At 43.4% G+C, this 26,887-nt stretch overlaps 1 protein-coding gene across 7 annotated transcripts in view; it reads left to right on the plus strand.

Annotated features, from left to right (window-relative positions):
* The window catches only part of Sema5a (semaphorin 5A), a 451,060-nt gene that overhangs the window by 344,000 nt on the left and 80,173 nt on the right, over window positions 1-26,887 (plus strand). For all 7 annotated transcript variants that reach the window (XM_046430338.2, XM_058574513.1, XM_058574512.1 and 4 more), the window contains one exon: window positions 10,899-11,106. In XM_046430338.2, coding sequence (XP_046286294.1) covers window positions 10,899-11,106 — 208 coding nt within the window. The remainder of the gene's footprint in view (window positions 1-10,898; window positions 11,107-26,887) is intronic.

Here is a 26,887-nt window from a genome sequence, read left to right on the forward strand (position 1 = left end):
ATCTATGACTAGGAATGTTTAAACTGGCTAACATATTCTTCTTAGGGAAAAAATAAGCCATTATTAGTTGAATCTGACAACGGAGTTAATTAAAATCTTTTCAGGCATGTACTAGCCAGGAAGACCTGCTTTTTTCTCTGAATTCCCTTTTATTACATAAATGTAATGCTGAGTTCCCAGTGCCAAGACCAATTTAATTCATTTGCTCAATTACAAGTTAAAAGAAGAAACTTTAGTCATATATTAGCTGTCTGCTGCTTTGGGATAACGGCCTGCCGAATTGGTGAACTTTATATAATGATCTGTTGCTATGACGACGAGCTGCCCGGTGAGTGGGGAGGGTTCTCATTATTACCTCACTGATAAGGCCTGGAACCCATGCAGATGCAGATACAAAAGGTTTTCTTCCACTCTGCGGTAACTGGGGTGATGAGACAAACACTAAAAATACCTCTTTGAACACAGTGCCACAGAGTCAAAGAGAGTCGAATGCATGATCAGAAATAAAATAAATTAGCTAGGTCAGTGCTCTTGGTGTCCACAGTGAATCTCCACCTGTCACAGGTGACCATTGTCAGAGAGGCCAGTTGTCTCTTTCACAGGTTGGATTCAGCACACAGAAGACTGAGTAATGAGCATTCCCTGTAAACAGCAAAAGTTAGAGAAGTAATTTTTTAAAATGCAGTACCTGTGATATCTTTAAGTATCTGATGCTTTTAATAACCCTGTCATCTTTATATCCCATTTTCCTGAAAAAATTTTCTTTCTTTTTTGAAATTAATTCATTTCCTTACAAAGTGAACATTTTTATGAATGTAACGACAATGCAACTCCACCCTCTAAGTCTTTTTTATTGCATTTTAAAGGAAGCATATTTATCTGTGTTTTGGAACTGTGTCGGGCAGCTCTTCTTACATGGATCAGTCTTCTTTCCTGTCTCATATTCTCAGGAGCATCAGGGTTTAATTAAGGCTTCAAGGATGCCTAGAACAGGTGCCTCCTGTAGGCATCCTTTAAGCCTTAATTTTATTACTATTAAGGCACTATCAGATCATATGCAAATCTGAAAAGTCAAACATTATTTTTACCGAGAGCAAATGTTACAGTGTGTTGACCATGTTTCTTTCCCTTCCTGTCCATAGGTCATCATCTTCCTTTCTGCCTGAAATATATTTGTTTTTATTAATTTTTGAAATATTAATATAAGTAAAATTCCAGAAATTCTCCAAGAAGAAATCCATTATGATCAGAGAACATTTCCTCAGATACCTGAAAGTTCATTCTGTAGTGCTCACTCAATCCTAATTTCTCCCAAAGCTCAACAGAGGCATTAACATAAAGGTATTAAGCAATGGCACCATCCATATTAATTATTATTTAATATTCATCAAAATGCATCAAGTTTGCAAAATTTTACCTGCCCTTCATATTCCTCCTCTACTTTATATTTCAAATCCATACATATGGGGGCTTACAGAAGGGAAATACTAGAAAATAATAAGATATTCATATCATGAGTCTTGTGACCACACAAGGTTAAAATTTGAATCCAACATATAATTTGTAAGATGTCTGTGTGAGAACTTGACTTATAATTTCTCCAGGAACAATAGAAAAACCATTTATAGTCTAGCTTTGAAATTGCTCTGAACAAAGGCTCTGGATTGTCAAATCTATTTTTGTATTTCCTAGTTTTGATATGGAGCATCTAGATTGGTCTGATATGACCGCCACAACAGGCTGGGTGGCTTAAGGACAGCTTTGGGGCTGACAGTCCAGGGTCAGGCTGAGCAGGTTCTGCTCCTTCTGCATCCCCTTGGCCTGCAAGTGGCCATCTTCTCCCCTTGTCCCCACGTGGTCTTTCTTCTGTGCCCGTGCATGGCTGTACCCTAATCTCCTGTTCTTATGGGGCACCAGTCAGATGGGATGAGGACCCATGCTGACCTCATTTTACCTTAATTATCGCTTTAAATGCCCTGTTTGCAAACACAGGACCATTCTGAGGCTCCGAGGACTAGCATTTCAATACATGAAGTTTGGGTGAACACAATTGCCCTTTTAGCAGTCCCCATCCTGCCGGATGGCACAGCTGCATATCAAGTGAGGGATCGTTACACTTGGATCCATTCAATTTGACCACCACTGTCAAGATGAAAAATAGAATCCTGATGAAACTATTAAATCCACTTTAGCCACTTCAACCCTGAAAATTAGAAAATATCTGCTGTTTTCTTCCAAAGCCCAAAATACAATTTTCCATCAGAAATAACTGAATGTTGTCCCATGGAGCTTATCTAACAGAGCAAATAGTTATTTAAGAGTCTTATTTTTATTGTAAACTTTACTATTTAAGCAAATTTTTGTTCTTTAGATGTTATTTTTTTAAGGAAACTGAAATCAAAATTTTTACATTTTTAATTGGTTTATTCTCTCATTTCCCCCATAAGCTCATAGAAATGGGAGTCAAAGCCCGAGGGGGAAGCCAGCCCTGGTGGGCATAGCTCCACTTCTGCACCAGTTCCCCCCACACTGAGTTCCACAGTAAGATAAGCATGTGACTGAATCGCAGCTTCATCATTAGTGATGACCATTCAACATGCTGTTTTATCAGCTCAAATAACTTTTCAAGGACTCATCAACCATAGTATTGTTGATGCACCATTTTGGAGTTTCATTAAGTGCTTTTTATATTTAAAAAAATACTTTCAGAAATTCCCATGGAAGCATTAGATCCATTTGAAAAGGCCCTATGCGCTGGCCAACAGTCTGATCTTTGAAACTCATTTACTCTCTAGGCCTGCTTTCCTCAACTAAATATATATATATTTGCATTTCCTTCCAACTCTAATGTTCTGTTTCCATTGGAAAGGTTAATTTAGAAAACGTAAAGATGGAACATGTTTCATAGTTAGAGATGGCTACAGGCCATGAGCTCACTCATGTTCTCCTCCAAGATTTTCTCTTATTGGATTAAGAAATTGACCTCATTTCTTACACTGGGGGAAAAACGATGTACATTTTCTACAATTTTCTGTTTGTCTATAATGTTATACATCTGTAATTTTCTTTCCTTGTATCATTTAGGGGAAAAATGTTTAGTTTAAGGATAAATTTTATCCTGGGTTTTTTCTTTATTTTCATTTGCTTTGCAATGTTGTGGTAGTCGGCTTTCTGTCACTGAGAGAATAAACTTGGAAAGAGAAAGGTTTATTTTTGCTCACCATTTTGAAGGTTCCAGTCTTTGACTTGTTGCCCTCATTGCTTTTGGTAGGGAGTGCTTGGCATAGTAAAAATGTTCATGGACGGGATGGAGAAGAGAGAATGGAAGGGAACAGGGTCCCACAATTCACATCACAGGCACATTCCCAAGACTTAAAGACCTCCCCCTAGGCCCCACCTCCAGAAGTTTCCACCACTGCCCAAGAACACCTCTCTGGGTGAAGCTTGTCATAGTGAGGGTTTGGAGTTAACTGTCTCCTGTTTGGTGAAGAGCAGATCAGAGAGTTGGGCACCAGGCTCTGCAGACAGCAACCAGGACATCTGTGAACCCCCCTGGATGGTCTTCCACATCCTCAGCCTTCCAAAGTGTGGCTAGTGTGAATTGAAACCAGGGGCAAGTAGGAAATATGCCTGGATTTCAAAGTCTTAGTACAAAGAAGGCAAATTATCTAACCAATGATCTCATATAGATCATACAATGAAATATGCAGACTATAATATTTTGGATGACTTACGTTAAATAAAGTATATAATTAAAATTAACTCACATATTTCTCCCCCACTCCACCCTGTTTTTTAAAATGTGGCTATTAGAAAAACTTAAAATGACTTCTGTGGATTCTAGTATGTCTCCATTGGACGGTGCTGGTCTGGATGATCCCTTTGGCTCCCACCTGACGGCAGTGTTGGGAGGTTGTGGGGGCTGACCTCATTGGGGCTGCTTCCCAGTCCCTCATGCCTGTTGTTCTGTCTCGGGAAATGTGTTAGGAGTCTGTCCTGGCAGCTTTATGACCACACTCTTTTCTAAAAACATCATTTCATTTAAACCCAATTTTTCTTTTATTTCCTGCTGAAAAACACATTCTTTTTCTTTTCAGTTCCCACAGTGTACTTGGTAACTCCTTTGCTGAGGATATGAACCTATTTTCCTGTGGGTGAAGGTTGGAGAAGCAAGTCTCACTGTTTCACGGATCATTTCTTGTGGCTGGAAATCTTTGGGGGGATTTCTTCTTGTCTTTTTCAGTATTGTGTAAATATTTCTTCCCCAGTAGTCATGTTGGAAACTGAATTTACACTGCTGTGTGACAACGTGCAAACCTTACTTCTGCAACTCATTTTCACTTATAGCTCTGGCTTTTCCCCTTGGTCATGTTCCTAATGGCTCCGACTGTTGAGGTTGAAATGATTGTCTCTGTCACTGCGGTGATTTGGTTTTGCCCATGCATTTCCTGCTTGCCATTATATTTATGCCTGGTTTCCATGACTCACTGGTCACAGCAACAAATGCTGATCTGTATGGACAAGAGTTCTGCTCTCACCACCAGCAAGCAGAGCAAGGAGGCCCCTAGCGTGTTGGAGGGATGGTCTGTTGATGTGGGTTGTACCATCTTTGTGTCTCTGGGCTGTTGTCTCTTTTCCTTATTCCTGGACGCATTCATTTGCAAGTGGGCACACAGCTGCCCCTCACGCACAGTTGTTGGAGTTTGTCTTTGCAGGTCTTGCTTTAGACAGACAGTATAGGGGAGCAGGGATGCTGGCCACTTGTGTGCCAGGATGCCCGTGTTGGCGTGGTTCCTAGGGAGGGAGTGCAGCCCCGACAGCATGATGCCCTCTGAAGTAGATGCCATGTACTGGTCCTGCAGACGGGCAGCAGAGGGCCACTCTGCTGATCAACGGATCAGAATGTTGACTTCTTCTCTACCCCCAGTAGGTTCCAGTTTACGACTTCTACAGGAGTTCACAGAATAAAAAGCGAAGGCAAACAATCTCAGTAAAGCTTCCCCTTCTCCAGATTGTGCTGCTTCCTCGGCCACAGGTTTTCAGTTAATACTTGGTTGGAGATTCATCATTAACACCGTTTACCTCCTGGATAATCATTTCAGTGAAATGGCAGTTCATATCTGAATATATATTCCCTAGGAAAGATCTATCTGCTCTCTCTGAAATCCAATTTCTTTTTTTTTTTTTTTTTGCAGGACATTCTAAAAGATTGTTCTTTTTAGATATGCATGACAGTACAATGTATCTCGACATATTATACCTACATACAGTATAGCTTATTCTAAATAGGATCCTATTCTTGTGGTTGAACATGATGTGGAGTTACCCTGGCTGTTTATTCGTATATGAACACAGGAAAGTTTCGTTTGATTCATTCTTCTGCTTTTCCTATTCCTGTACCCCCTAGTTTTCCCTCCTTCCCCTTTGTCTAATTCAGTGAACTGCTCTTCTTCCCTCCCCATTTCCATATAGTGTGTTAGCATCCACATTTCAGAGAGAACATTCAGCCTTTGGTTTGTTGAGGTTGTCTTACTTCACTTAGCTTGACACTCTCCAGTTCTGTCCATTTACTGGCAAATGCCATAATTTCGTTCTTCTTTATGGATGAGTAATATTGCATTATTTATGTGTACAGCATTTTCTTTATCTGTTCATCTGTTGAAAGGCACCAAGGTTTGTTCCGTAGCTTAGCTATTGTGAACTGAACTGCTATAAACATTGATGTGCTGATTTAAATCCTTTAGGTATATGACAAGGAGTGGGATAAGTGGATCAAATGGTGGTTCCATTCCAAGTTTTCTGAGGAATTTCTATACTGCTTTCCAGAGTTGTTGCACCAACTTTTAGTCCCACCAGCAATGTATGAATGAATCTCTTCCCCTACCCTCACCAACATTTATTTTTATTTGTATTCTTGATAATTGCCATTCTAACTGTAGTGAGTTGGAATCTAAGTGTGGTTTTAATTTGCATTTCTCTAATTGATAGAGATGTTGAATTTTTTTTCACGTATTTATGGACTACTCATATTTCTTCTTCTGGGAAGTGTCTGTTCAGAGTCTTAGCCAATTTATTGGTTGGGTTAATTGTTTTGGAGGGGTTAAGTTTTTTTGAGTTTTTTATATATCCTGGAGATTAGTGCTCTATCTGAGGTGCAGGTAGCAAAGATTTTCTCCCATTCTGTAGGCTCTCTCTTCATGTTCTTGATTGTTTCCTTTGCTGTGAAGAAGCTTTTTCATTTGATACCATCCCATTTATTGATTCTTGATTTTATGGCTTGTGATTTAGGAGTCTTGTTGAGGAAGTCATTTCCTAAGCTGACATATGGAGAGTTGGGCCTACATTTTATCCTAGTAGGCACACTGTCTCTGGTCTAATGCCTAGGTCTTTGATCCACACTGAGTTGAGTTTTGTGCAAGGCAAGAGATGGGGTTCAAGTTTATTCTATTGCATATGGATTTCTTTTTTTTTTCTTTGTTTCTTTCTTTTTTTTTTTTTTTTTTTGTGGTGCTGCGGACTGAACCCAAGGCCTTGTGCATGTGAGGCATGCAGTCCACCTAATGAGCTATATTCCCAGCCCCATATGGATTTCTTTATAAAGTGGGAGTATTAACATGAATGTTAGTTTCATGATATTGTGGGATGTCAGATTTAACAAGCAAAAATACAGAATGCCCACTTAAATTAAATTTCACAAAAGCCTGGAGTGGTAATGAATGTCACATAGTAACACCAAAATATTTTTCAGGGTTTATGTAGGATTCAAATGTAGGTGTGCATCATGTATTTAATCTGGAACCTAGGATATAAATTAATTACTCATTTCTAAGATGAAACAAATATACCATTCGTATAATATGTATTGATACCTTCATGTCAAGACAGTTATTCTTGGATTTTGAATCAGCTCAATCATTTTGGAGTCTTTCAGTAGCTGCCATGATTGAGACATAATAGGTGTCTATGGTTTTCAATTTGAGAGATATACTACAAATACATGATGCTCACATGAGTATTCATAACATTAAAGGGTGACATTTGCACCAAAAGGCACATATTCTGAGTGGTTGTGCCCCAACAGTGTCTGTTTCTGGCTCCACAGCCAGCTCCTATTCTGGAGCTCCATCCTCTTCTTCCCCTCTCCTTGGGGAGCTGAGCTGCAATTAACAGGAAGTGCCATTTTTCCCCCTTTTCGTAAAGCTCACCTTAGAATGTCAAGAAAGATGAAGAAGGCTTTATCTATTTCTTGCATACTTTTTTTTCCCCTGCAAATGACTTTGACTAGAGTTTTGAGTTTCAGATGTATAGATATGTATGGTTTTATTTTCTATGACAATTTTTCAAAGGTAAATTTACCAGATGAAAGCCAATTACAATGATTTTCATCATTCACCTTTAGTTTGTGACACATTGGGTTGAGACCCATCCACATTGGGTAAAGGCGTGTTTCTTGTTTACCTTCACACTCACTTATATAACCCTTGCCAAAGGGCATGATGGGAACATTTTGACCCAGATTTTAGCAAGCATGGGGGTGATAACGACCTTCAGTTCAGGCCAGCTTCTTCTTCCTTCTTCCCTTCCCCCTTTCTGCTTTCTTTTCCCTTCCCTCCCTCATTTGTCCAATCTTGTATCAACACATATTAACAAAGTACCCAATCTCTGTAGCCACCATGCAAAAGTGACGTAATACCCTCCCCTGTGGAGCTTGAGTCACATGCATAGACACAGAGTGAACCAGTGAGAATCAAATCTGTGGTAAAAACAGCAATGAAATACAAAGACCTTTGAGGAAATGCCCGCTGTCCTGTCCTCTTATATCAAGTAGATGTTTGGCTGTGGCTGGGCAGCAGTGGGCACTGCTTCTTTTATGGGCTGGGCTTGTCTTTCTGCCTCTAAAAGAAAATGACATTGTCATTTGCCACCTCAGCCGGAGGAACCACAGGCTAGGGGTGACCACAGCTCCTAGTGCTGCACACACGTCCTGGAGGTGAGGTGAAGGTGGAGCTGGGTGGAGGTGAAGAAGGTCAGGACCCGTGGGTAGCACTTGCTGTGTTGTAGCATTGGGCAGAGGATTCTAGACTGGAGAACAGGGTCCTCAAGTGTGTGTACAACATAGACTCTAGACCCAGCGAGGGAAGTAGAGCTGGTGTGGTAGGGAAATCCGGGTGAGAAAGGCGTTTCAAATCCAGGCAATGGAATGGCAGAGTGGGAAGGAGTGGAGTGATGAGGAGCAGGCTCAGTGCCTGGAGTTGGTGTTAAGGGCACTGGTGCATTGTAAAGGGGCCTCAGGGGGTGGTTTACAGGGACAGAGCCTGCCGCAGTCTGGCTGGGCACAATCAGGAGCCACTTGTCAAAAGAAACTAACTTTATTTTTAGAACCACACACGCCAAACAAAACAGCCTCTCAGGAAAAACCCTCAGAGCCTCAACTGTCACCACCGGCTTTCCACAAGCCTCTCTCTCCCCCCCAAGCTTCTCTCCACCTCCCACAATCCTCCTGCTCTTGAGGCCGATTGGCTGGGTCACGTGGGCGGAGCCAAAAAAGTCCCCCAATGAGCAGCTCCGTGGTCTGAAAAGGCAGGGAAACAGCCCAATGAGCATCACCGCAGAGGAGCCAATCAGCTAGATGTTGCTGGGGCCGAGGAGCCAATCAGCTAGATGTTGCTGGGGCCGTTGTGAGCCAATCATCAGCCGGCAGCTAGAAGTTTGCTGGGGCCCCTTCGGCTGTGGCTCTCAACAAGAGCCAACACCTAGCAGAGAGAACTGGGCCAGGGAGACGGAGATGGTTGCCATCATGTGGGGGTCACCACTGCAGAAGGAGACTTTGACAGAGGGTATGGGGGACAAAGCAGGAGAAGTGTAGGCGAGGGAAGGAAGGGCTTCAGGGAAACAGAAGAGGGTCCTGTAATGCTGCAGGAGGGAATGGGGACCTCAGAGGGTGCTGTTGGGTGACTAGATGCCCAGAGAAAAGGAGAAACAGCAGAGGGTCATGGTCCAGCAGATGGACCACACCTTCCTCAGAAGTGTTAAGCCATGTCATTCTGTTAGCTTCCTTTAGCTGCAAAATCAGATAAACAGGACGCACTAAGTCCATACTGCAAGTTTTTTAACCAATGATGACTTAATAAGTCAAATTATCAAAGATCTTTTAAAATTGAGTTCTTACTGCAATTGCTTAAGAATTCAAAGCACATATGATATTGACATTTGGGCAGGTTTCTCAGAATGCTAATCTATCAATAAAATAAAGAATAAGCAGCAAGATGTCCTTGTTAAAGTGTTGAATAGGATGGAGTTCTTGCACCTGTCTTACCCTGCCATGCTAAGCTGGAGAGAAAGCAGCATGAAAGTCACAAATGGGGGTCCTCCAGTGGGGTCCCAAGGGCATGTGCTAAAATGTCTGCTGCGGAGTCCGTGGCTGCCTCTCTTCTGCCTCCTTGTCCCCCACCCTAATGCTTACTCTCCTGTTCTATCTCATGCACACAAACACAGTCTTTTCTTGGACAGGGACTGTTTTTAATCTTCCTCAAATGAAGCATATGTCAGTATATTCTTTACCTTTTCCAAAAGTAACATACTTAACCAGCTAGTTTGAAGTAAAATTACTTATTACTTATTATAATTATATATATGACTCTGTAGCCCGTTCATAATTAATCAATACATGCTTATTTGAAAATTTTCAGATATACATTTTAAGTAAATCCAGGCTAATTCATGTATACGTTCATGCAACTCATGTGCATCTCTCTTTAAATATAAATGACCCAGTCACTAAGGACTTTTCGTGGAGACAGGAAAAATAAAAAAGTATTTTCTGACCCAAATCTTTTTTGAGCCCAAGGTTCTTGATCTTTATTTCTGGTTTTAGAATCACTTCTTACCTTCATTTTGTGTTTAAAAATTAAGAGTTTTGGTGTTTTGAAACTCAGTATCTTGGGTTTTCTTCAGTTGTATGTTCTGTTTCATGTACTTGGTGATAGGTCTTGCAGGTGCTTCTAGAAGTCTGGATTTCATCTCTGGGATTTGCAGGCTGGCAGCAGTGGAGGCCACAGCACAGGGCACTAGAGGGAGCCATGTGGGCTAGCAGCCTGTGTCCCCCTGATGTAGGTGCTGCCCATGTGATGCCCTCACCAGCAAGTGAAGGAGCCTCCTCTGCTCTCACAGCCTGCTCTGTGCGCTCACCCTGGGTAGTGTTAATGGCCAAGCTCATACAGAGTGCACAAAACACTAGTGAGCAGAACATCTGGGGCCAGGAGGGCTGGGATCCGTCAGAAATGGATGTGCAAGAGGACAGAAAATAACTAGGAAATCTGAGGTCAAGAAAAGCAACCCAGAGAACAAGAACTAGAGAAGAGGGAGGAAATGAGAGCAGAGAAGGCAGAGAGGCGAGGATGCACTTCCTTGTGCAGGAAGGAGGAACGTGCCTCATTCCTTTTCCTACATGTTGGCAGTTCTCAATCATTTTGCCCCTGGTGGGCAGCAAAGTAAAGTTGGCACTTCTGACACTAGGGATCCAAGATGGCCCCGTGATGATTTCTTTCTCCTAATGTTCTCCACAAAGCTTGCTACTGTGAGCCACAGCAAGGTTTACCATTCTCTCCGTTCCTGGATTTGCAACTGGATAGGCAGTGGTAGAAGAGCAGTTCTGAGCCCTGGCTGCTCATCAGCATCACTGCAGAGCCTTCAAAAGCACGGGTGTCCTGGCCACCCATCCAGGCAGCTGACTGTGTGGGTCGGCAGTGGGACCTGGGTATCTGCACTTTTGAAAGATGCTCCGATGGCTTTCCTAGATGGAGAATAATGGCCGAATGCTGTGTGTATTCTGCTCAGTACAGCAGACATAGCTGTGAGACCGCTGACCCCATTTCCCTCCCACCCTGTTGCCTTCACAGATTATGGCACCATTAAAAAAGTGCGTGCGCCACTGAATCAGTCCTTGGGAAGCTGTTTGCTGGAAGAGATCGAGCTCTTCCCGGAGAGGCGCAGGGAGCCCATCCGGAGCCTGCGAATCCTCCACAGCCAGAGCGTCCTGTTCGTGGGGCTGCAGGAGCATGTAGTCAAGATCCCCCTGAAGAGGTGCCAGTTCCACCGCTCACGCAGGTAGGGCTCCCTGGGGACTGGTGGGTAAGACGGGTTCACTGGGGGAGAGGGCATAGGAGCCAGAAAGGCTTTTAAATTCCCTGTGGCCCAATGGCCCCGGGAAGGTAACGTCTGTGTGCAGCCTGCATCCCAGGATGCAGGGTTTTCATGCAAACAGATTAACTGTGCTGAGACTGACCCACCAGTTATGTGTGGAAGAGGAGCCGCAATTATTACAATGTCTATGGGCAGTTGCCAGAATAAAAGTAAATGATTCATTGGGTCGAGGCACTCAGTGATAACTCTGATATTCGGGGGCCCAGCATTCATCTATTACTCTGGCATAAGGTCTACTTTATTTGGATATACACGTACACACCCTGGGCAGAAGCTGATATAATGTGTGTGCTCCCAGGCCAAAGCTCTTCTTCTGAGAAGAAGGGGGAGTGTCGATGCTCCTCACCCTCTTCACAGGACATCACTCGATGTCCTCCTGGGAGCGGCTTCCTTGGTGCTGCCTCAATCCCGAGGCTCCAGCATCATGAAGGCAGGCGCAGGGCAGAGAAAGGACGTCCTGCAGCATAGGGGAGCCCAAGTGCCCCTGCTCCTGGCCAGCACCCCAGGCCTGCATTCTCTCCTGTGGGTGTCTGTTGCCCACTATGGTCTTAAAGCTGATTTTGGAAGTAGGTAGGCCCAGGTAGTTAGGAAATGGTAATGAGATGTGCCAAAGATGAACTTAACAGGGACTTTAGTGTTGAAAGTCGCATATGTACTTTGACCACTGATCAAAGATTGCCTTTGGGGATATCACAGTCTGAAAGTCTCTTAGGGATCAGTGCTCATATTCAATTCCATTTCCCAAAGTAGTGCATGATTTCAGGTTGGGTAGAAATGGTTTTCTTTTCTCTGTCATTCACAAGCACCTACAGGTTGTCTAAATAGTGTGCCTGAGGGCAGTGGCTGGGGGACTTTAGGGGCTTCCACGCATATTACAGACCTGTCCTTTTTATATCTTGATGCTGATGCCTAAAGTACTTTAGACCTCCGTTTTCTCACTTGTCACATGTGAACTGCTGTAGAGTCAAATGGGATGATACATGTAGTGTAAAATTGAAAACTCTCTGCAAAGGATTATTTTTATATAGAAGGAAGTTTTTATGTTTGATCATAATATTCCTTTCAAGATGACTCTGGAAAATTAAATCTATATTATAATGCCTCCTTTGGTATTAGAGACAGTTAGAGAATGCTATCAGGATCCTTTTAACAAATAATGATGCTGTTGTGAACATTATAAGGTACTGATACTTGTTAACAACTCTCATTTATACATGCCTATTCCTGCATGTAACCAATGGCCATAGGAATGTGTTCTGGTAAGTGCTCCCTGCAGGACTGCCCTAGGGCAGGAACTGCCTCCCCAGATGCTGATGATTCTGTAGGTGACAGGAAGGGCCATCTAGTTGGCAAGCAGGTTGCAGCCAAATGCAGCTGGTGGGACAACAGTCTTCCAGGTTCAGCTCCGAGAACTCTTGAGTTCTACTGGTGACTCTGGGGGATAGCATGTTAAGGGCAACACACAGGAAGACCACACCTGTGCTAGAGGGTGCTTTGGGTACCAGAATGGAAATGTGTGGCTTGCACAACAAGAGGCAGTTCACCCTTTCCACATTGCTTTGCTTCACGGAGTCTGGCTTATAACAGCTCAGCTCCTTGTACCAGCAACTGGGGAAGAGAGTCCTGCATCAGATCACGAGGAAGACAGCAAGAAAGACCAGTGCCATCCATCTCTCCTTCACCTGCACTGCCAGCAGCCCTGAGACCACAGGGGCCTGGGCCACCAGGCTTAGAGGCCAGGAGGGCCACAGCCCTTTTCTTTAAAAGAGAACGAGGCCACCTGTATGTCTTCAGCAGGCTCCTGGGCAGAGGGGAGTTCTGCATTTCTCCAGAACAGAGTCTCTCTGCTGTCTACCTGTCCACTCTCTCAGAAAAGGCAGCATAGCTGAGGACTCCACTGTGAACTGACAGATTGTGTGGCCTCCATATAGGTGGGCTTGTGTTTAATCTCAGTGCTCCATTTGAGAAAAAAAAAATCTAAAGGTTCCGAAGCAAGCCTCTCTTGGGATTCCTCTGAATGTGTCTCTTAACTGTCCTCCTCCTGTGAAAAGGCAAGAAAGCCTCCCTAGCTAGAGTCACTGGAGGAGAGATGTTATTTTTAAAAACACTGGCGTCTACATGATCAGATCTCTTTTCATGAATTACGGGGGAAATCTCTGTGTTTTTTTTGGTTTTGTTTTTGTTTTTTGACAGACAGTTTTTGTTTTCTGGAAATCTGCCCAAATAACTACACTAAATAGAAACAGATTTACGGTTGTGTGTATTGTACACTAATTTCTGTGCCAAGTATACTTTTCATAGTCAAATATCAGTAATTTTAGTATTTGAAAATCAATTTTAAAAATGTATCTTTGAAGGATTTAAAAAGAGAAATTGAGCATAACTTAACAATCAGAAACCTTAAATATGAATATGATTCTTTAAAGGATCCCTTGATCTTTCAAAGCCTGATATTTACATTTTAATTTTTTTTCAAATGTCTCTCTGCTAAAGACAGGATTCAGTGATATTTAGTAAAACATTTATAAATAGTAGCAATTCATACAATTTCATAGGTGTGTTCAACCTGTCTGACACAGTGCAGGATTTTATCTCCATTTTCCTTAGTCACTACACTGAGCCTGAGCGTGAAGGGCCACATCATCCCCATCTTTCAGATGAGCAGGTGGCTGACTGGGGCCTGGCATCCTGCCTGGGATCACGCAGCTCCTGCCATGTGAGACCCGGTCCCTCCCGTGTGTGTGTGTGTGTGTGTGTGTGTGTGTGTGTGTGTGTGGTTTGCACTGTGTCCTGGTGCAGTCAGACTGTGCAGGAGGGCTGGGATCTGTCAGAATCTCCTCAGGAGGGGACTGAATGCACCTCCAGGTGTGCTTCCCTGAGTCAGCCGGTCAGGACCAGCCGAGACAGGACTCAGCCACTCGAGACTCCTTCTCATCAGCTCTTCTTTTAAAATAACAGTTTTAAAATTGGTGCCTGTCCACTTCAGATAGAGCCCTAATATCCAGAGTATACAAAGAACTCAAAAAATTAGACAATAAGAGAACAAACAACCCAATCAACAAATGGGCCAAGGACCTGAACAGACACTTCTCAGAGGAGGACATACAATCAATCAACAAGTACATGAAAAAATGCTCACCATCTCTAGCAGTCAGAGAAATGCAAATCAAAACCACCCTAAGATACCATCTCACTCCAGTTAGATTGGCAGCCATTATGAAGTCAAACAACAACAAGTGGTGGCGAGGATGTGGGGAAAAGGGTACACTTGTACATTGCTGGTGGGACTGCAAATTGGTGCAGCCAATTTGGAAAGCAGTATGGAGATTTCTTGGAAAGCTGGGAATGGAGCCACCATTTGACCCAGCTATTCCCCTTCTCGGTCTATTCCCTAAAGACCTAAAAAGAGCATGCTACAGGGACACTGCTACATCGATGTTCATAGCAGCACAATTCACAATAGCTAGACTGTGGAACCAACCTAGATGCCCTTCAATGGATGAATGGATAAAAAAAATGTGGCATTTATACACAATGGAGTATTACTCTGCATTAAAAAATGACAAAATCATAGAATTTACAGGGAAATGGATGGCATTAGAGCAGATTATGCTAAGTGAAGCTAGCCAATCCCTAAAAAACAAATGCCAAATGTCTTCTTTGATATAAGGAGAGTAACTAAGAACAGAGTAGGGTCGAAGAGCATGAGAAGAAGATTAACATTAAACAGGGATGAGAGGTGGGAGGGAAAGGGAGAGAGAAGGGAAAATGCATGGAAATGGAAGGAGACCCTCAGAGTTATACAAAAGTACATACAAGAGGAAGTGAGGGGAAGGGGAAAATAATATAAGGGGGACAAACGAATGTCAGTAGAGGGAGCAGAGAGAGAAGAGGGGAGGGGAGGGGAGGGGAGGGGGGATAGTAGAGGATAGGAAAGGCAGCAGAATACAACAGACACTAGTATGGCAATATGTAAATCAATGGATGTGTAACTGATGTGATTCTGCAATCTGTATATGGGGTAAAAATGGGAGCTCATAACCCACTTGAATCAAATTGTGAAATATGATATATCAAGAACTATGTAATGTTTTGAACAGCCAACAATAAAAAATTTAAAAAAAAAAGAAAAAAAATAAAATAAAATAAAATAAAATTGGTGCCTGTGAATTACACAGTGTGGTAGGCATCACTGTGGCCTACCCATACATGCATACAGCATGGAGTGATCCTTTTCCTCTCTCATAGTGCCCTGGCCTCCCTTCCTGCCCCTCAAATACAGCCTCCTCCAACCCATTAGTTGCTTCTTTATTCTGGCCTCAGGCAGATCAAACAAATAAAAAGTGGGTTTCCTGCCTTGTTTTCCTAAAGCGTCCTGAGGTGGGTCTCCATCTCCTTGTGGGGAGACCGTGCTTCCTCAGGGGGAGCTGACAAGAGACCTGCCTGCCCTGTCTACAGTTTGCACGCCTTGTGACTCAAACATCAGTGTGGTGGCTTCCCCTAGGAAAGTGACTTTAAAGGGACAATATTTTGAAATTATACTTTGGTCAAGTTTGATTACAAAATTTGGGTCAAGAAATACTTGTTTTAATGCTAGCATCTTTTGGCACAGACCCTTAATAAATAGTGTGGGGAACTTGTACACACGATGAAGCCCGCTCATGGGAATTGGTGGTTACCTCTGAGAATGGAGTGTAGAGGCTCTCTTACTCCGCACACATATCCTTTTACCCTGGGCCTGATTGACCACAAATATGCATGTCTCATAAAGTGAGTTAATATTTGCTAACTTTTGAGGAACCTGGCATCTGGAAGGCTCAGCTATGAAAACAGGATGACTGTGGAGGGCAGGAAGTTGACCCCTCTTGAGGACCTGTAAGGAAATAATAAAGGGAGACACAGGGACAAGGTGCAGAAGCAGGGAAGGTGGCAGAGTGGCTCTTGGTCTGGTTGGCCACATTTATTTATACCAGTAGGTTACATTAGGTCATTAGTACCATAACCACTTTATTGTTCAGAGTATCAGTAAAGTTGCTTATTCTGCAGTCACATCTCACACTCACAATATGCAATGTCAGGAGCTTTGTGCGATTCTCAAAAAAGTCCAGTGTCTGTTAGGCAGGCAGATCCAGGAGCACCAGAGCTTGATGAAACATTGTAGTTATCTAGCAAACAAGTTCTTTTATTCCCAGGAGCTATGTGCCTGCAACCAAGGTTGAGGCTTGATGAAGTTCTAACACAGAGGCTTCTTAGGGCATTGTTATACCAGCTAGACATTGCACATATATTAGCTGTATTACTAGATGCTAAGCGAGATTGCAGGGCGTTGTAAGGTGGGAAACAGGGTGCCTGTTATCCCCCAAAGTTTGATTACCAGGGGAACGCTCCCTTATACATTTCCATGGTCAGAATCCCTACAAGGACCAAATCCTGGACCCTGGCGTGGTGAGGGCTCTGCAGTAGCAGCATGTGGTCTTTAGAAACAGAAGAGGTCTCTAGAGGGAGCACAGAATGGAGCACCTGTTAGAACAGCCACTAACCTAATTCCCTCCTGGAGTAAATGCTAAGGTGCAGTCTCAACCTGCGGCTTAGAGCAAAGAGGCCGGCCGAGTTCCCTTTTCACTGCTTCAGCAAGCAAAGAGTGAACAGAAGCGTGGGCTCTAATGGTCACATCTAGAAATCACACTGTTCTTTCCAACCCTCCTGGGAAGTTCTGCAGCCTTCCAAGAGATACGAGGTTTGCAGCCCCTCAAGTTGAAGCCATGGATGCTCCAAGGAGTGATGGGAGGGCTCTTGACATAGATGTCTAAATTCATTTTAAGGACCGTGCACTGATTGGATTAGTGGCTCAGCAAACTTTCTCTGCAAAGGGGAAAACACCATCTTGGGCTTCCCAGGTGTAAGGTCTGTAGCAGCAACTCAACTCTGTCCTGGTGCATGGTCTTGGTGACTGGGCAAGGCTGTGGCTCAGAGAGAGCTGACAGTTCCACAGGCAGGGTATCCGTGATGTGCTTTGAGGTTCAGAGAGTTTATGATTTGCACAGACAGCCAAGCAAAGTGCAAGAAGGGTGGCTGCTCAAGTGCCTTGTCTCAAAGGATGACACTGGAGCGAGAGGAGGCTGTGGCCATAGGTCTGCTGCTCAGGGAACTGCACAGCTGCTGAGAAGAAGGGGAGTGTGCAGCAGAATCCTAGGGGGTGAAATGGGGGCAGAAAGCCCCCACCTCAGAACACAGGAGGCCATAAGAGAGTACCTCCTGACAGCCTCCCTGCGCACAGAGGTGGGGGAGGATGGAGATGGCTTTGTCGCTCCTGCCGTGGGCTCATGTTTCAGGTCAGGGAGAATCAAGGATGTTCTGCCAAGATTCCTTGGGTCATCTGTGCTGAAGCCTCTCCCTGAGTCCTCTGCCACCAAGAACAGTCCAGGCAGCCAGACGGAACAGCACCCCACATTCTGTTTCAGCAGAACTTGAGGCTGCAGGCGAGATGTGGTCCAGGGCTGTAGTTCTGTGACTTCTGAATTAGATCACTGTCGTATGCCTTTTGAGTGGATGAATTTTCATTATGTATCTCCTGATTTATAAAATGAGATATTAAATTTATTAAATCAATTGGCGAATTATGTAGGTTACTCTGCACCCTGATATTTTTCTGAGTGTCATAGTTTTTTACACTTTGGATGCTCCCTCAAATATTCTGTATTTTTATTTGACACCCACCACAATTGTGAGAAAAGATTAGCCTGTCAGGTTGAAGCATTAACATTTTATAGAAGGGAGATCAGTCTGAATCAGAGACATTGGGCAAGGAATCTACAGTCACGGAACAGGCCCTGGGACTCCTGCACCAAGGGAATGAAGCCAGTGCACCGGGCTCCGGCTCTCGTGCCATGAGCTCCCAGGCCATCTCCAGGTCCCTTGACCTCCAGCATGGCATCCAGCTGAAGGTGTGTTCATAAATATCCATTGAATGAGCAAATGGACCCTCTTCCTCTCTCCTCCCTGGTATCTTACTCCTAAACTGAAGAGAAAACCAACATTCTTAGGAAAAAGTAACAAACACTGCCTCTACTGAAAGGTATGAGGATATAAATAGCAGCCAAAGGATTTAAACCCTTTGGGCCCCAGGTGTCTGTTTTGCTTTAGGTTTGCTTTATGAACTAATTGAGGAGAGAAGAAAGGGTGGGACCTGGAAGAATCATAGGCCACATATGACCCAGGAGAGTCACACCTTTCAAATCGTGCCTTATAAACCTCAGGAAACGAGGATACCATTACTCCATGCAGGTGAGCTGGTGTCTGGTCACTTTTAATTCCATTAGCCTGTAATAGTGTCATTTAGATAAAGAAATTAATACCTCATTAAGGAAATTAGTATGGAAATTAGGTTACTGCAGGACACTTACTGCTTTAAAGGTCAAAGCTGTAAAAGGCAGAGTTAATAGGCTAGCACCTTCATTAATTCAATATTCTCACAAGGCACAGTCTGCCCAGTGGGGAAAACATGCAGTGTGTACTGAGGGATTGCAGGTTCTCCACACGGCCCCCGAGAGAGCACTGCAGCCCCTCAGTGCTGAGTCCCACAGACACAAACCAGGGAGTTGGGACGTGTACTCCATACAGATGAAATGTTCTCCCTTCTAGATGAGTTTGTGATTTCCTAATTCTGCATGTCTGGAGTTTTTGTCTGACTCTGATTTAGCCTCTAAAAACTGCGTTTTCTTTGGTGGATTCATTTGTAGTGTATTTGTACTGTATTTGTTGAACTTGGCCACATCAGTCATCAGTCCTGGATGTAAGGACAGATGAGTCAACCCTGACCCTCCCCTCACGGGGCTCAGCGTCTAATAAAAAAAAAAAAAATCTGTCATAAACAAAATTCCCTGAGTATCTCTCAAGGAAGTGAGTCAAATTCCCTTCCACCTTATTCCAAAATGGGTTCATCACGGAAGCCTGATCATGGGCCACTCCGAGACCTCCTGTCCTCACTTGCAGTCCCGTCCACTGATTTCTTAAGCTGTTTTAGTCAGTTTTTTCCCCTGTTGAGTCCTAAAGACCTGACTAGAACAATTTGAGGAGAAACATGTTATCTGGGGGCTCACAGTTTCAGAGGCCTTAGACCATAGACAGCCGACTCCATTCCTCGGGGCCTGAGGTGAGACAGGACAGCACTGAGGAAAACTGTGGAGGAGGAAAGCAGCTGGGAACATGGCACCGGGAAGCACAGCAGTCTGCTCTACAAGGACAGAATGTGTACCCCAGAGTCACACACCCAGGGACCCGCCTCCTGCAGCCACATCCCACCTGCCTAGGTCACCACCCAGTTAGTCCCTCTCGGAGGATTGGTATCTGATTATATTAAGACTCTTGCCAACCATCTCACCTCTGAACTTGCTTGCTTTGTCTCACACAGGAGCTTTTGGGGACACCTCACATCTAGACCCTAACAGCTGTATCTGAGTCCTGACTAGTGTCCTAACCCTCAGTTTTCAACAGTAGGGGAACTGATCGTCACATCAGGTCACACATGCTCAATGGCTTGTTCATTCAGTAGGTTACTCCAAAGCCATTAAGTGGTGACTATGAAGACATCCTAGGACCCGGCCATAATGAGGAAAAAGAGGTGCCGAGATAGGTGTGCACATCAAGATTGTTTAAAAAAATGGGAAAAGTGTGGCGACCTGCCTGGCTGTTCAGGTTCCCGGACCTGGGGCTGAGGGGATGGAGAAGAGACAAACAGACACACAAACAGAGAAAAAGCCAGGACCCAGTGGTTCACCGACAACCCTGTAGGGAAGCAGGGACCCACAAGAAGCCCAGCACGTTTATTATACAGACATAAACACCAAAAGGATTTATTGTGGGAAAGTTTCTTCAAGTAATCAGAACCAAGGTCCTGAGTACCAGCCACCTGATTATGATTCTCAGCTTCACCCATAACTTTCTACCCCCAGCAGCTGGCATCTGAACCTCAAGGGTGTCATCATAGTAACTAGGCAGTCTCCAATCGATGCCTTGGCACCAAGAGTTGCCAAGGGAGGCATCGCCTCTGTCACGGGACAGGAAGGAGCGCGAGAGCTCAAATGAGAACCGAGAAGCCTGGGGCATGGCCCTCCCAGGCCTGGAGTGAGGAGGGCCAGGCAGGTGTGGGGGCCTGAGGGGTCTTGCTAAAGTGTAGAGTATCAAATCATAAACGCAAAGTCCCTGAGGTCAGTTACAAAACTTTAAAAAGTCTCAGGAAGTAAAGAAGTTTAAGCCTCCTCAGTTTCCAGGGTAAACCCCTCTGGCAGTGATACCAGTGTATACTTTGATCCCTGTGGGTGATAAAAGCAAAGACAACACAGGGCCATCAAGGAGGGAAGCCACCACGGATGGCAACCACCTCCTGCACTGCCCAGCCTCCCACTGCACCCCTGGGTGTGGGTGGAATCCTTTCTTCTTCTCTGTCATATTTTAATGAAATCACATTCTTGTTAAAATGTGGGATAAGCTGCTAGAGCAAGAAGGTGTACTCAAATATCCCATAGGAGGGGTCCCTTCCTAGGGGCTCCTAGCTTTCCTTAGTGGTGCCTTAGCCCGCCAACAGGCCTGGGTTCCTCTTTCTGCTGGGTTTTTGAAGACGGTGTGTTCCTGATCCCTTAGTGGCAATCTGAGGTCTAAACTATTGGTTGAATAAAGTTTGAAAACTGGTGTGACTACCTGTTTTATTTCAGTTGAGAAACAACCAATGAGCTCACAGTGAAAGGGTTTCGTGGTTTAATATCTACTCCCCAGGCTTCCTGCATTTGTTATAGCTCTGTCAACATCTCCATGGGAAAGCTAGGCTGCCACTCTTCATGGCACCAGAATCCTACACCTGAGTTATCCTAAGCAGCAGCACCCGAGCCTCTCCTAACATTTTTATGGGCATAATTCCATGAATTAATAAATCATGAGAAAATAACCATTCACCTGTTTGAATGTGTTTGCAAAACTTTTCTGCATATGGAAATATAATAAGTTTTGGCTTCAGGTAGATCCTGGATGGGTACTAGCCCTGGTGTGTGATGTGAGCTACTTACTCAGGGTGTCTGAGCATCTTTCTCCAGTCTGTGGTGCATGTGAGTGAGAGTACAGAACAGTCCATACAGGAGGAACCCAGGAAGGGTTCACAGGGGCATCTCGTGGTTCCTTTGGGGCTGTCATTGACTTTGGTCCTTTTCACTTCATTACTCTTGATGAAGGTTGGGGTCAAATCCCCCTCTGTGCCAGATGTAAGCCAAAATCAAACACAAAAATCTAAAACTGAAATAGAATAAAACAGAAACAAAACATAAGACACAATTTTTAAAAAAAGCAAAACCCTCTTGTGCATGTGCTGGCCCTCTTTGCCCAGGTACACCACAGCTACTGGACCAAACCGAAGGCCCACTGACTTGACAAGAGTTGGCTCTTCTGCCTTTAAAGAACTCCCAGCTCTCTGAGAAGTGCTGGGACCACAGGGTGGGATTCTGTGCTGTGTGTGACATTGTTCACCAGACTCTGGTTTTCCTAGACAAATAAACTCCCCAACAGTTGATGAGACTCTGCTGTAACCCGTTCTGGGTCTGGGTGAGTGATGTCAGTGCCTCATCCAGGTGGCTAGAGCACCTGTCAGTGGGCCTTCAGTGTCTCCCACTTCAGGTCAACATGTGCATCCATACCAGAGGGGCTGAGAGGCAGGCACCGATGGAGCTGGGCAGTGCCAGGTGTGAGGACAGCCAAGGGCTCACCTGTGCCACCGTCACTGGGTGGGGCTGGCTATCAGATTCCGCTGAGACGTGCGGGCGCTCTTCCCTTGGCACAGGCTGTGCTCCAGGGAGGATTCTTCCTTTTGAGCCTCATCTGCTCTATTGTGAGTTGGTTGAATATAAGGGAACGGATTTCTTTTCTCTGGACTTATTTTCCTTTGAGATTTTATGTAAAGGTTAAAATCTATCACTTGATCCCTTTTGCCCTCTGCAGATGTGACTGTTGGCCCTTACCCTCTCTCACAGAGGGTTTCTCTGGAGGAACCTGGTGGGGTAAAGAAGAAGTGGTTCTTCCTTGTCAGCCGTGACTGGCTGGGGAGAGAGGCCACTGGAGAGTGGACTTAGAGGTGCTGTGCTTTTCCATTTCCTACAGTAGAGAACACAGAACTCCAGAAGCGGGTCCTCTGCACTTTCATTCTCGAGCACTTTCACACGTCTTCTTCTGCCCATCATGCCCGGTGATTTACTTCCACACCTCTGGGTAGGGAAGGCTGGTCCTGGGCTGTTGATCCTCCCCTGTGTCCCCTTTGTCCTGGTTTTGGGCCATAGATGAGGCTGCCTTTCTTGGAGAGCTTCCTTTAGGGGCAGACTTGGCCTTCCCAGAAAGAGTTGAACTTCAGAGTGAAGTTGCCCATGACGGAGGCCCACGGGGAAGCTGAGGCAGGCAGCTGGGGACCCCGTGCAGGATGACAGGGTGAAGCCGGCTGTCTGTAAATCAGAAGCTAGAGCTGGTGTCCCAAGCTGAGTGCAGCTCCCAGATTCCAGAAGGCCCTTGGGATTTGCTTGTTTCAAATGTTAACTTCTTTTCCTCTATCTTTTAAAATTATCACTTTTTCCTAAAATATTCACTGTGAAATTTATGCTAATCAGATTTTTTATTATTATATTTTTTTCTGCTTTTAAAATTTTATTTACATATATTCAGTGCACATATGAATGGGGTTCAGTGTGATATTTCAGTAAGTGTGGACAGTGCTCTGATTGAACCCAGCCTCCCTGTAGCCCCTCTCCCTGGCCTTCTTTTCAACCTCTAGTGCTCAACCGTCCTATAAGCAGGTTGACTTTTATATTCAGCCTCACCTATGAGAGGGAACATGGGGCACTTGTCTGTCTGTGTCTGTCTTACTTCACCTAATACAGTGCCCTTCAGTTCCATCCATTTTGCTTTAGGTAACAGGATTTCATTCCTCTTTATGGCTAAATAGTATGCCCTTGTGTTCATACGCCACATTTTCTTAACGCATTCATTCTTTGATGGCTCCCTAGTTTGATTCCACATATTAATTGTTGAGAATAATGCCCCAATAAACATAGGCAAGCAGGTATGCCTTTGGCATGCTAATCTCATTTCCTCTGAATATATATATATATATATATATATATGCAGAAATGCTGTAGCTCGGTCATAAGTAGATCAATTTTTAGTTTGCATTAGTTCAATTTAATATTAAAACAAATTTAAATTTGAAAAATTGTCATTATGTGTATCACTGTTATTTATGGCAAGCCAATGGTAAATAGTTTTTAATAATTTAAAATTCACTACATGATATCTGCAGTCCTATTTATTGCAACACTATTCAAAAAAGCTTAGAAAAGGAAATGACCTAAGTGCTCATCAATTAAAGAATGGACAAAGAAAATGTGATACATATATACAGTGGAATACTATCCAGCTATGAAAAAAGGATGAAACTTTGTAACTCAGGACAATGTGAATAGGACTAGAGATCATTATGCTAGTGAAAAGTGAAAGAGGCCAAACTCAGAAAGATAAGCACCACAGGATCTGACTCATCTGTGAATCTAAAGATGTTTATCTCTTAGAAGTTGAGAGAGGGAGCCGGGGAGGGGGAAAGGTGGACTAATGGCTACCAAGTTACCATTAGATGCTAGTAAAGCCTGGTGTGCTGCTGCACAGCTAGTGACCATGGGTAACAGTAATGAATGTGATTTCAAAAAGCTAGAAGGAAGGATTTTAAAAGTTTTCAACACAAACAAGTGGTGAATATTGGAGGAGGTAGACATGTTTAACCTGATTTAAACACTTCCCAATTATACATGTATTGAACTTCATATTATCCCAGTAATGCGTGTGATTTAAACTAAATATGGATACTTTTATAAAATTAAGGCCTGTCTCTAAGCACATTTAACTCTAAAACATACTCTCCATAAATGAGTTTTCAAAATTAAACCTTTGGATTCCGACTGACATTGTTCTCTGAATTCAGATTCTTTCAAATACCTGGGCCATATATAAAATGAGAATAATGCAAGGTTATTTGCAAATTAATGAAATATTTTTGAATATTGACAAAATATGATTTATATAGTCGTTAGATACAAAGTAAAACCATTCATCACACAAGGAAAAATACTTTCAAAGTAGCATAAAGAAAGTCCCCTTCATAATGGCGACACTCATCGAAACCCGTGATTTTCCATGTGGTCTAATTGAGAGACCCAGCTTCCAAAACTAATAATGCATGAAGATTGGGTTTTCTTCCCAAGTACAATTTAGAATCAAGGGAGAGCCCCTCAAAATTTCACCACAGTGTGAAATATTTTAGATGAGGAGATTGTGTTGATCTCTACATGGTGTTTGCACTGAGCATGCATTTGTGCCTGGACAGAGGCCTTACTGTTTTAAGGGGGAAGTGGAATATTAAGATCATGCAGAACCGCAAGCATTAGAGGAAGAGTGTGTGGTTTCGGAGGACCCTGATGGGAAAGCTTGTGCTCCTTCCCTGAGACTCGGTGGCCTTGTTTCAGTCTCCAGGCAGCTTTGCAGGAGGAAGGCCTGGAGAAAGGCAGGAGTCTCTGGAATGTTCCCCCAGAACGCTTCTCCAAGTGCAGCTTTGCCGAATCTACCCACCAACTTAAAGATGGGACCGCACGCAGGGCGATCCTACACGCAACAGCTGTATGTGCACAGGTACTGAGGGAGGATTTGCTGACTTCCGTCCTTAGTACCATGATCAGGAATGCACCCTTCTCTTCTCCTGTGTAGTTATGATGCTTTGTTCTCATGTCCCTAGGCCCAGGGGAAGATGTTACTAAATCATTTGTATATCTTAAAATCAAGAAATTTTGGTAGATTTTTATATAAAATCTGTTTTATATAATAGAAGTACAGGTAGATTCTATTCAATGGCACTGATTATAGAATATATTTTAATTAAGTTATTAGAAATTATAACTCCAAAATTGAAAAAAAAAAACCTTGACACTTTAAGAAGCAGATGTTCACATCTCTGTAATAAATTTCTATGTTAAACAGATGGTGTCTCGATTTGATAGAAAAGGAAAAAATAAGTCATTCTTGCATCCTTATGCCTGACTCTGCTTGTGTTGGAGGAAAGTTTTAAGAAGTTTACAATGAAAATATCTATGTATGGTTCTGGTTTTCTTTTCTTTTTCTTGAGGATGGGAGGAAAACAGAGCTACAGAAATATACTTCAGCTAGATCAAAAACAGAGGCAAATGAAATGATGTGATAGAAGAATCAAAAGGACCCAGGGTCACTGTTTCTATACTTTTTCAGTGGGAAGATCTTTCTAAACATAGCACACAGAACCCAGGAGACAGAAAGGAAAATGTTCACCCATTTTACTTATAAAAGAAATTTTATAAACTTTGTAAGAAGATTTAATGACAAACAGATAAATATTACTCACAGAGAGATAAATTTTAATACAGAAGTTGCCCTTTCTGATGACCTTGAGGAAAACCAATGACCTGTAAAGACATCCAGCTGGAATTAGAAATGGAGAAAAGTCTACACAGAAGGAATGCAAAAGATTGATAAGTGCACACACATGTGCTGTGTCCTAAGTAACTCACACCTTAAAGAAACAGACCACTGGGAGATTCTGTTGGCTCCTTTACCAGAGAGAGGTAAATTCTAAAAATATAACAATATTTTTAGAAGAGGTGAAATAGGCACCTCCTTGTTGATGGTTAGTGCAGAATTACTACAAATACTTAGAACTTTTAGCTCATCAGGCCCTCCTACAGGACTTAATCACAGAGATAACCTGTCCCAAATGAACACTGTAGCCTTGCTTTTTAAAGGAGAAATTTAAGTCAGTTACTAAAAGAATGAGGTAGAGCTGTATTTATTGACAAGAATAATGTTGTGATAGATCACGTGGTACAGACAGCAAACCATGATCAGTGTGAGTGTGATCACATGCGTGCACATTATCTATAACAATATAAATCATACCACTGCACACAAACACTAGTAACAAGATATTACATGTGCCTACAGAGATATGTGCATATAAGCATGCTCACAGAGGCATGGAGAAGTATCTCCAGCATATTTACACTAACGTGAGCAGTGCCTACCCTTGGTGGAAAGCTTCCAGGTTGGCCTTTATAATAGTCTGGCTTGAGTTTTTTAATGAAAGTAATAAATGCACATGGCCAGAGTCCTGGGGTTACTGTGACAGGAGGTTGTTAGGATCCCTTTGCACCCTCCCTTGTCCCTACTGCTGGAAAAAGCCCTTGTAACCCTTTCTGTCTGAACTTCTTTAGGTAGTTTATAAATAATCATTGCATAATAACTTAGTAAAGCATAGTATTCAACCCCCATCTCTCGATGTCTCCTCTGTAAACGTACGTTCTCACGGTGTGATTCTGAAGTTGCCTTTGCCCTGTTTCGAGTCTTTTTCTTAAAACAGGACAGGTGCTCACCATGCAGAACAGGTGCTGAACAGTAATGAGGCAGAGAAGATGAGCACAGCCCCTGAGCAGGCATAACGTGCAAGTTCAGGAAGCGTGACTCGTTTGTTCGTTCCCAAATTAAAAAGCTGGGTTTCCTTTCTCTAAGAATAAAAGAAAGAAAAGAATTGTGATACAAAAGAAAATGGAAGGGAATGCTGTTTTTAATCGAGGTTCTGTGTTCAGAA

This window comes from Marmota monax, unplaced genomic scaffold, assembly GCF_021218885.2.
Source record: "Marmota monax isolate L192 unplaced genomic scaffold, Marmota_monax_Labrador192_F-V1.1 WCK01_AAM20220418_F8-fsc00082, whole genome shotgun sequence".
NCBI lineage: Eukaryota > Metazoa > Chordata > Mammalia > Rodentia > Sciuridae > Marmota > Marmota monax.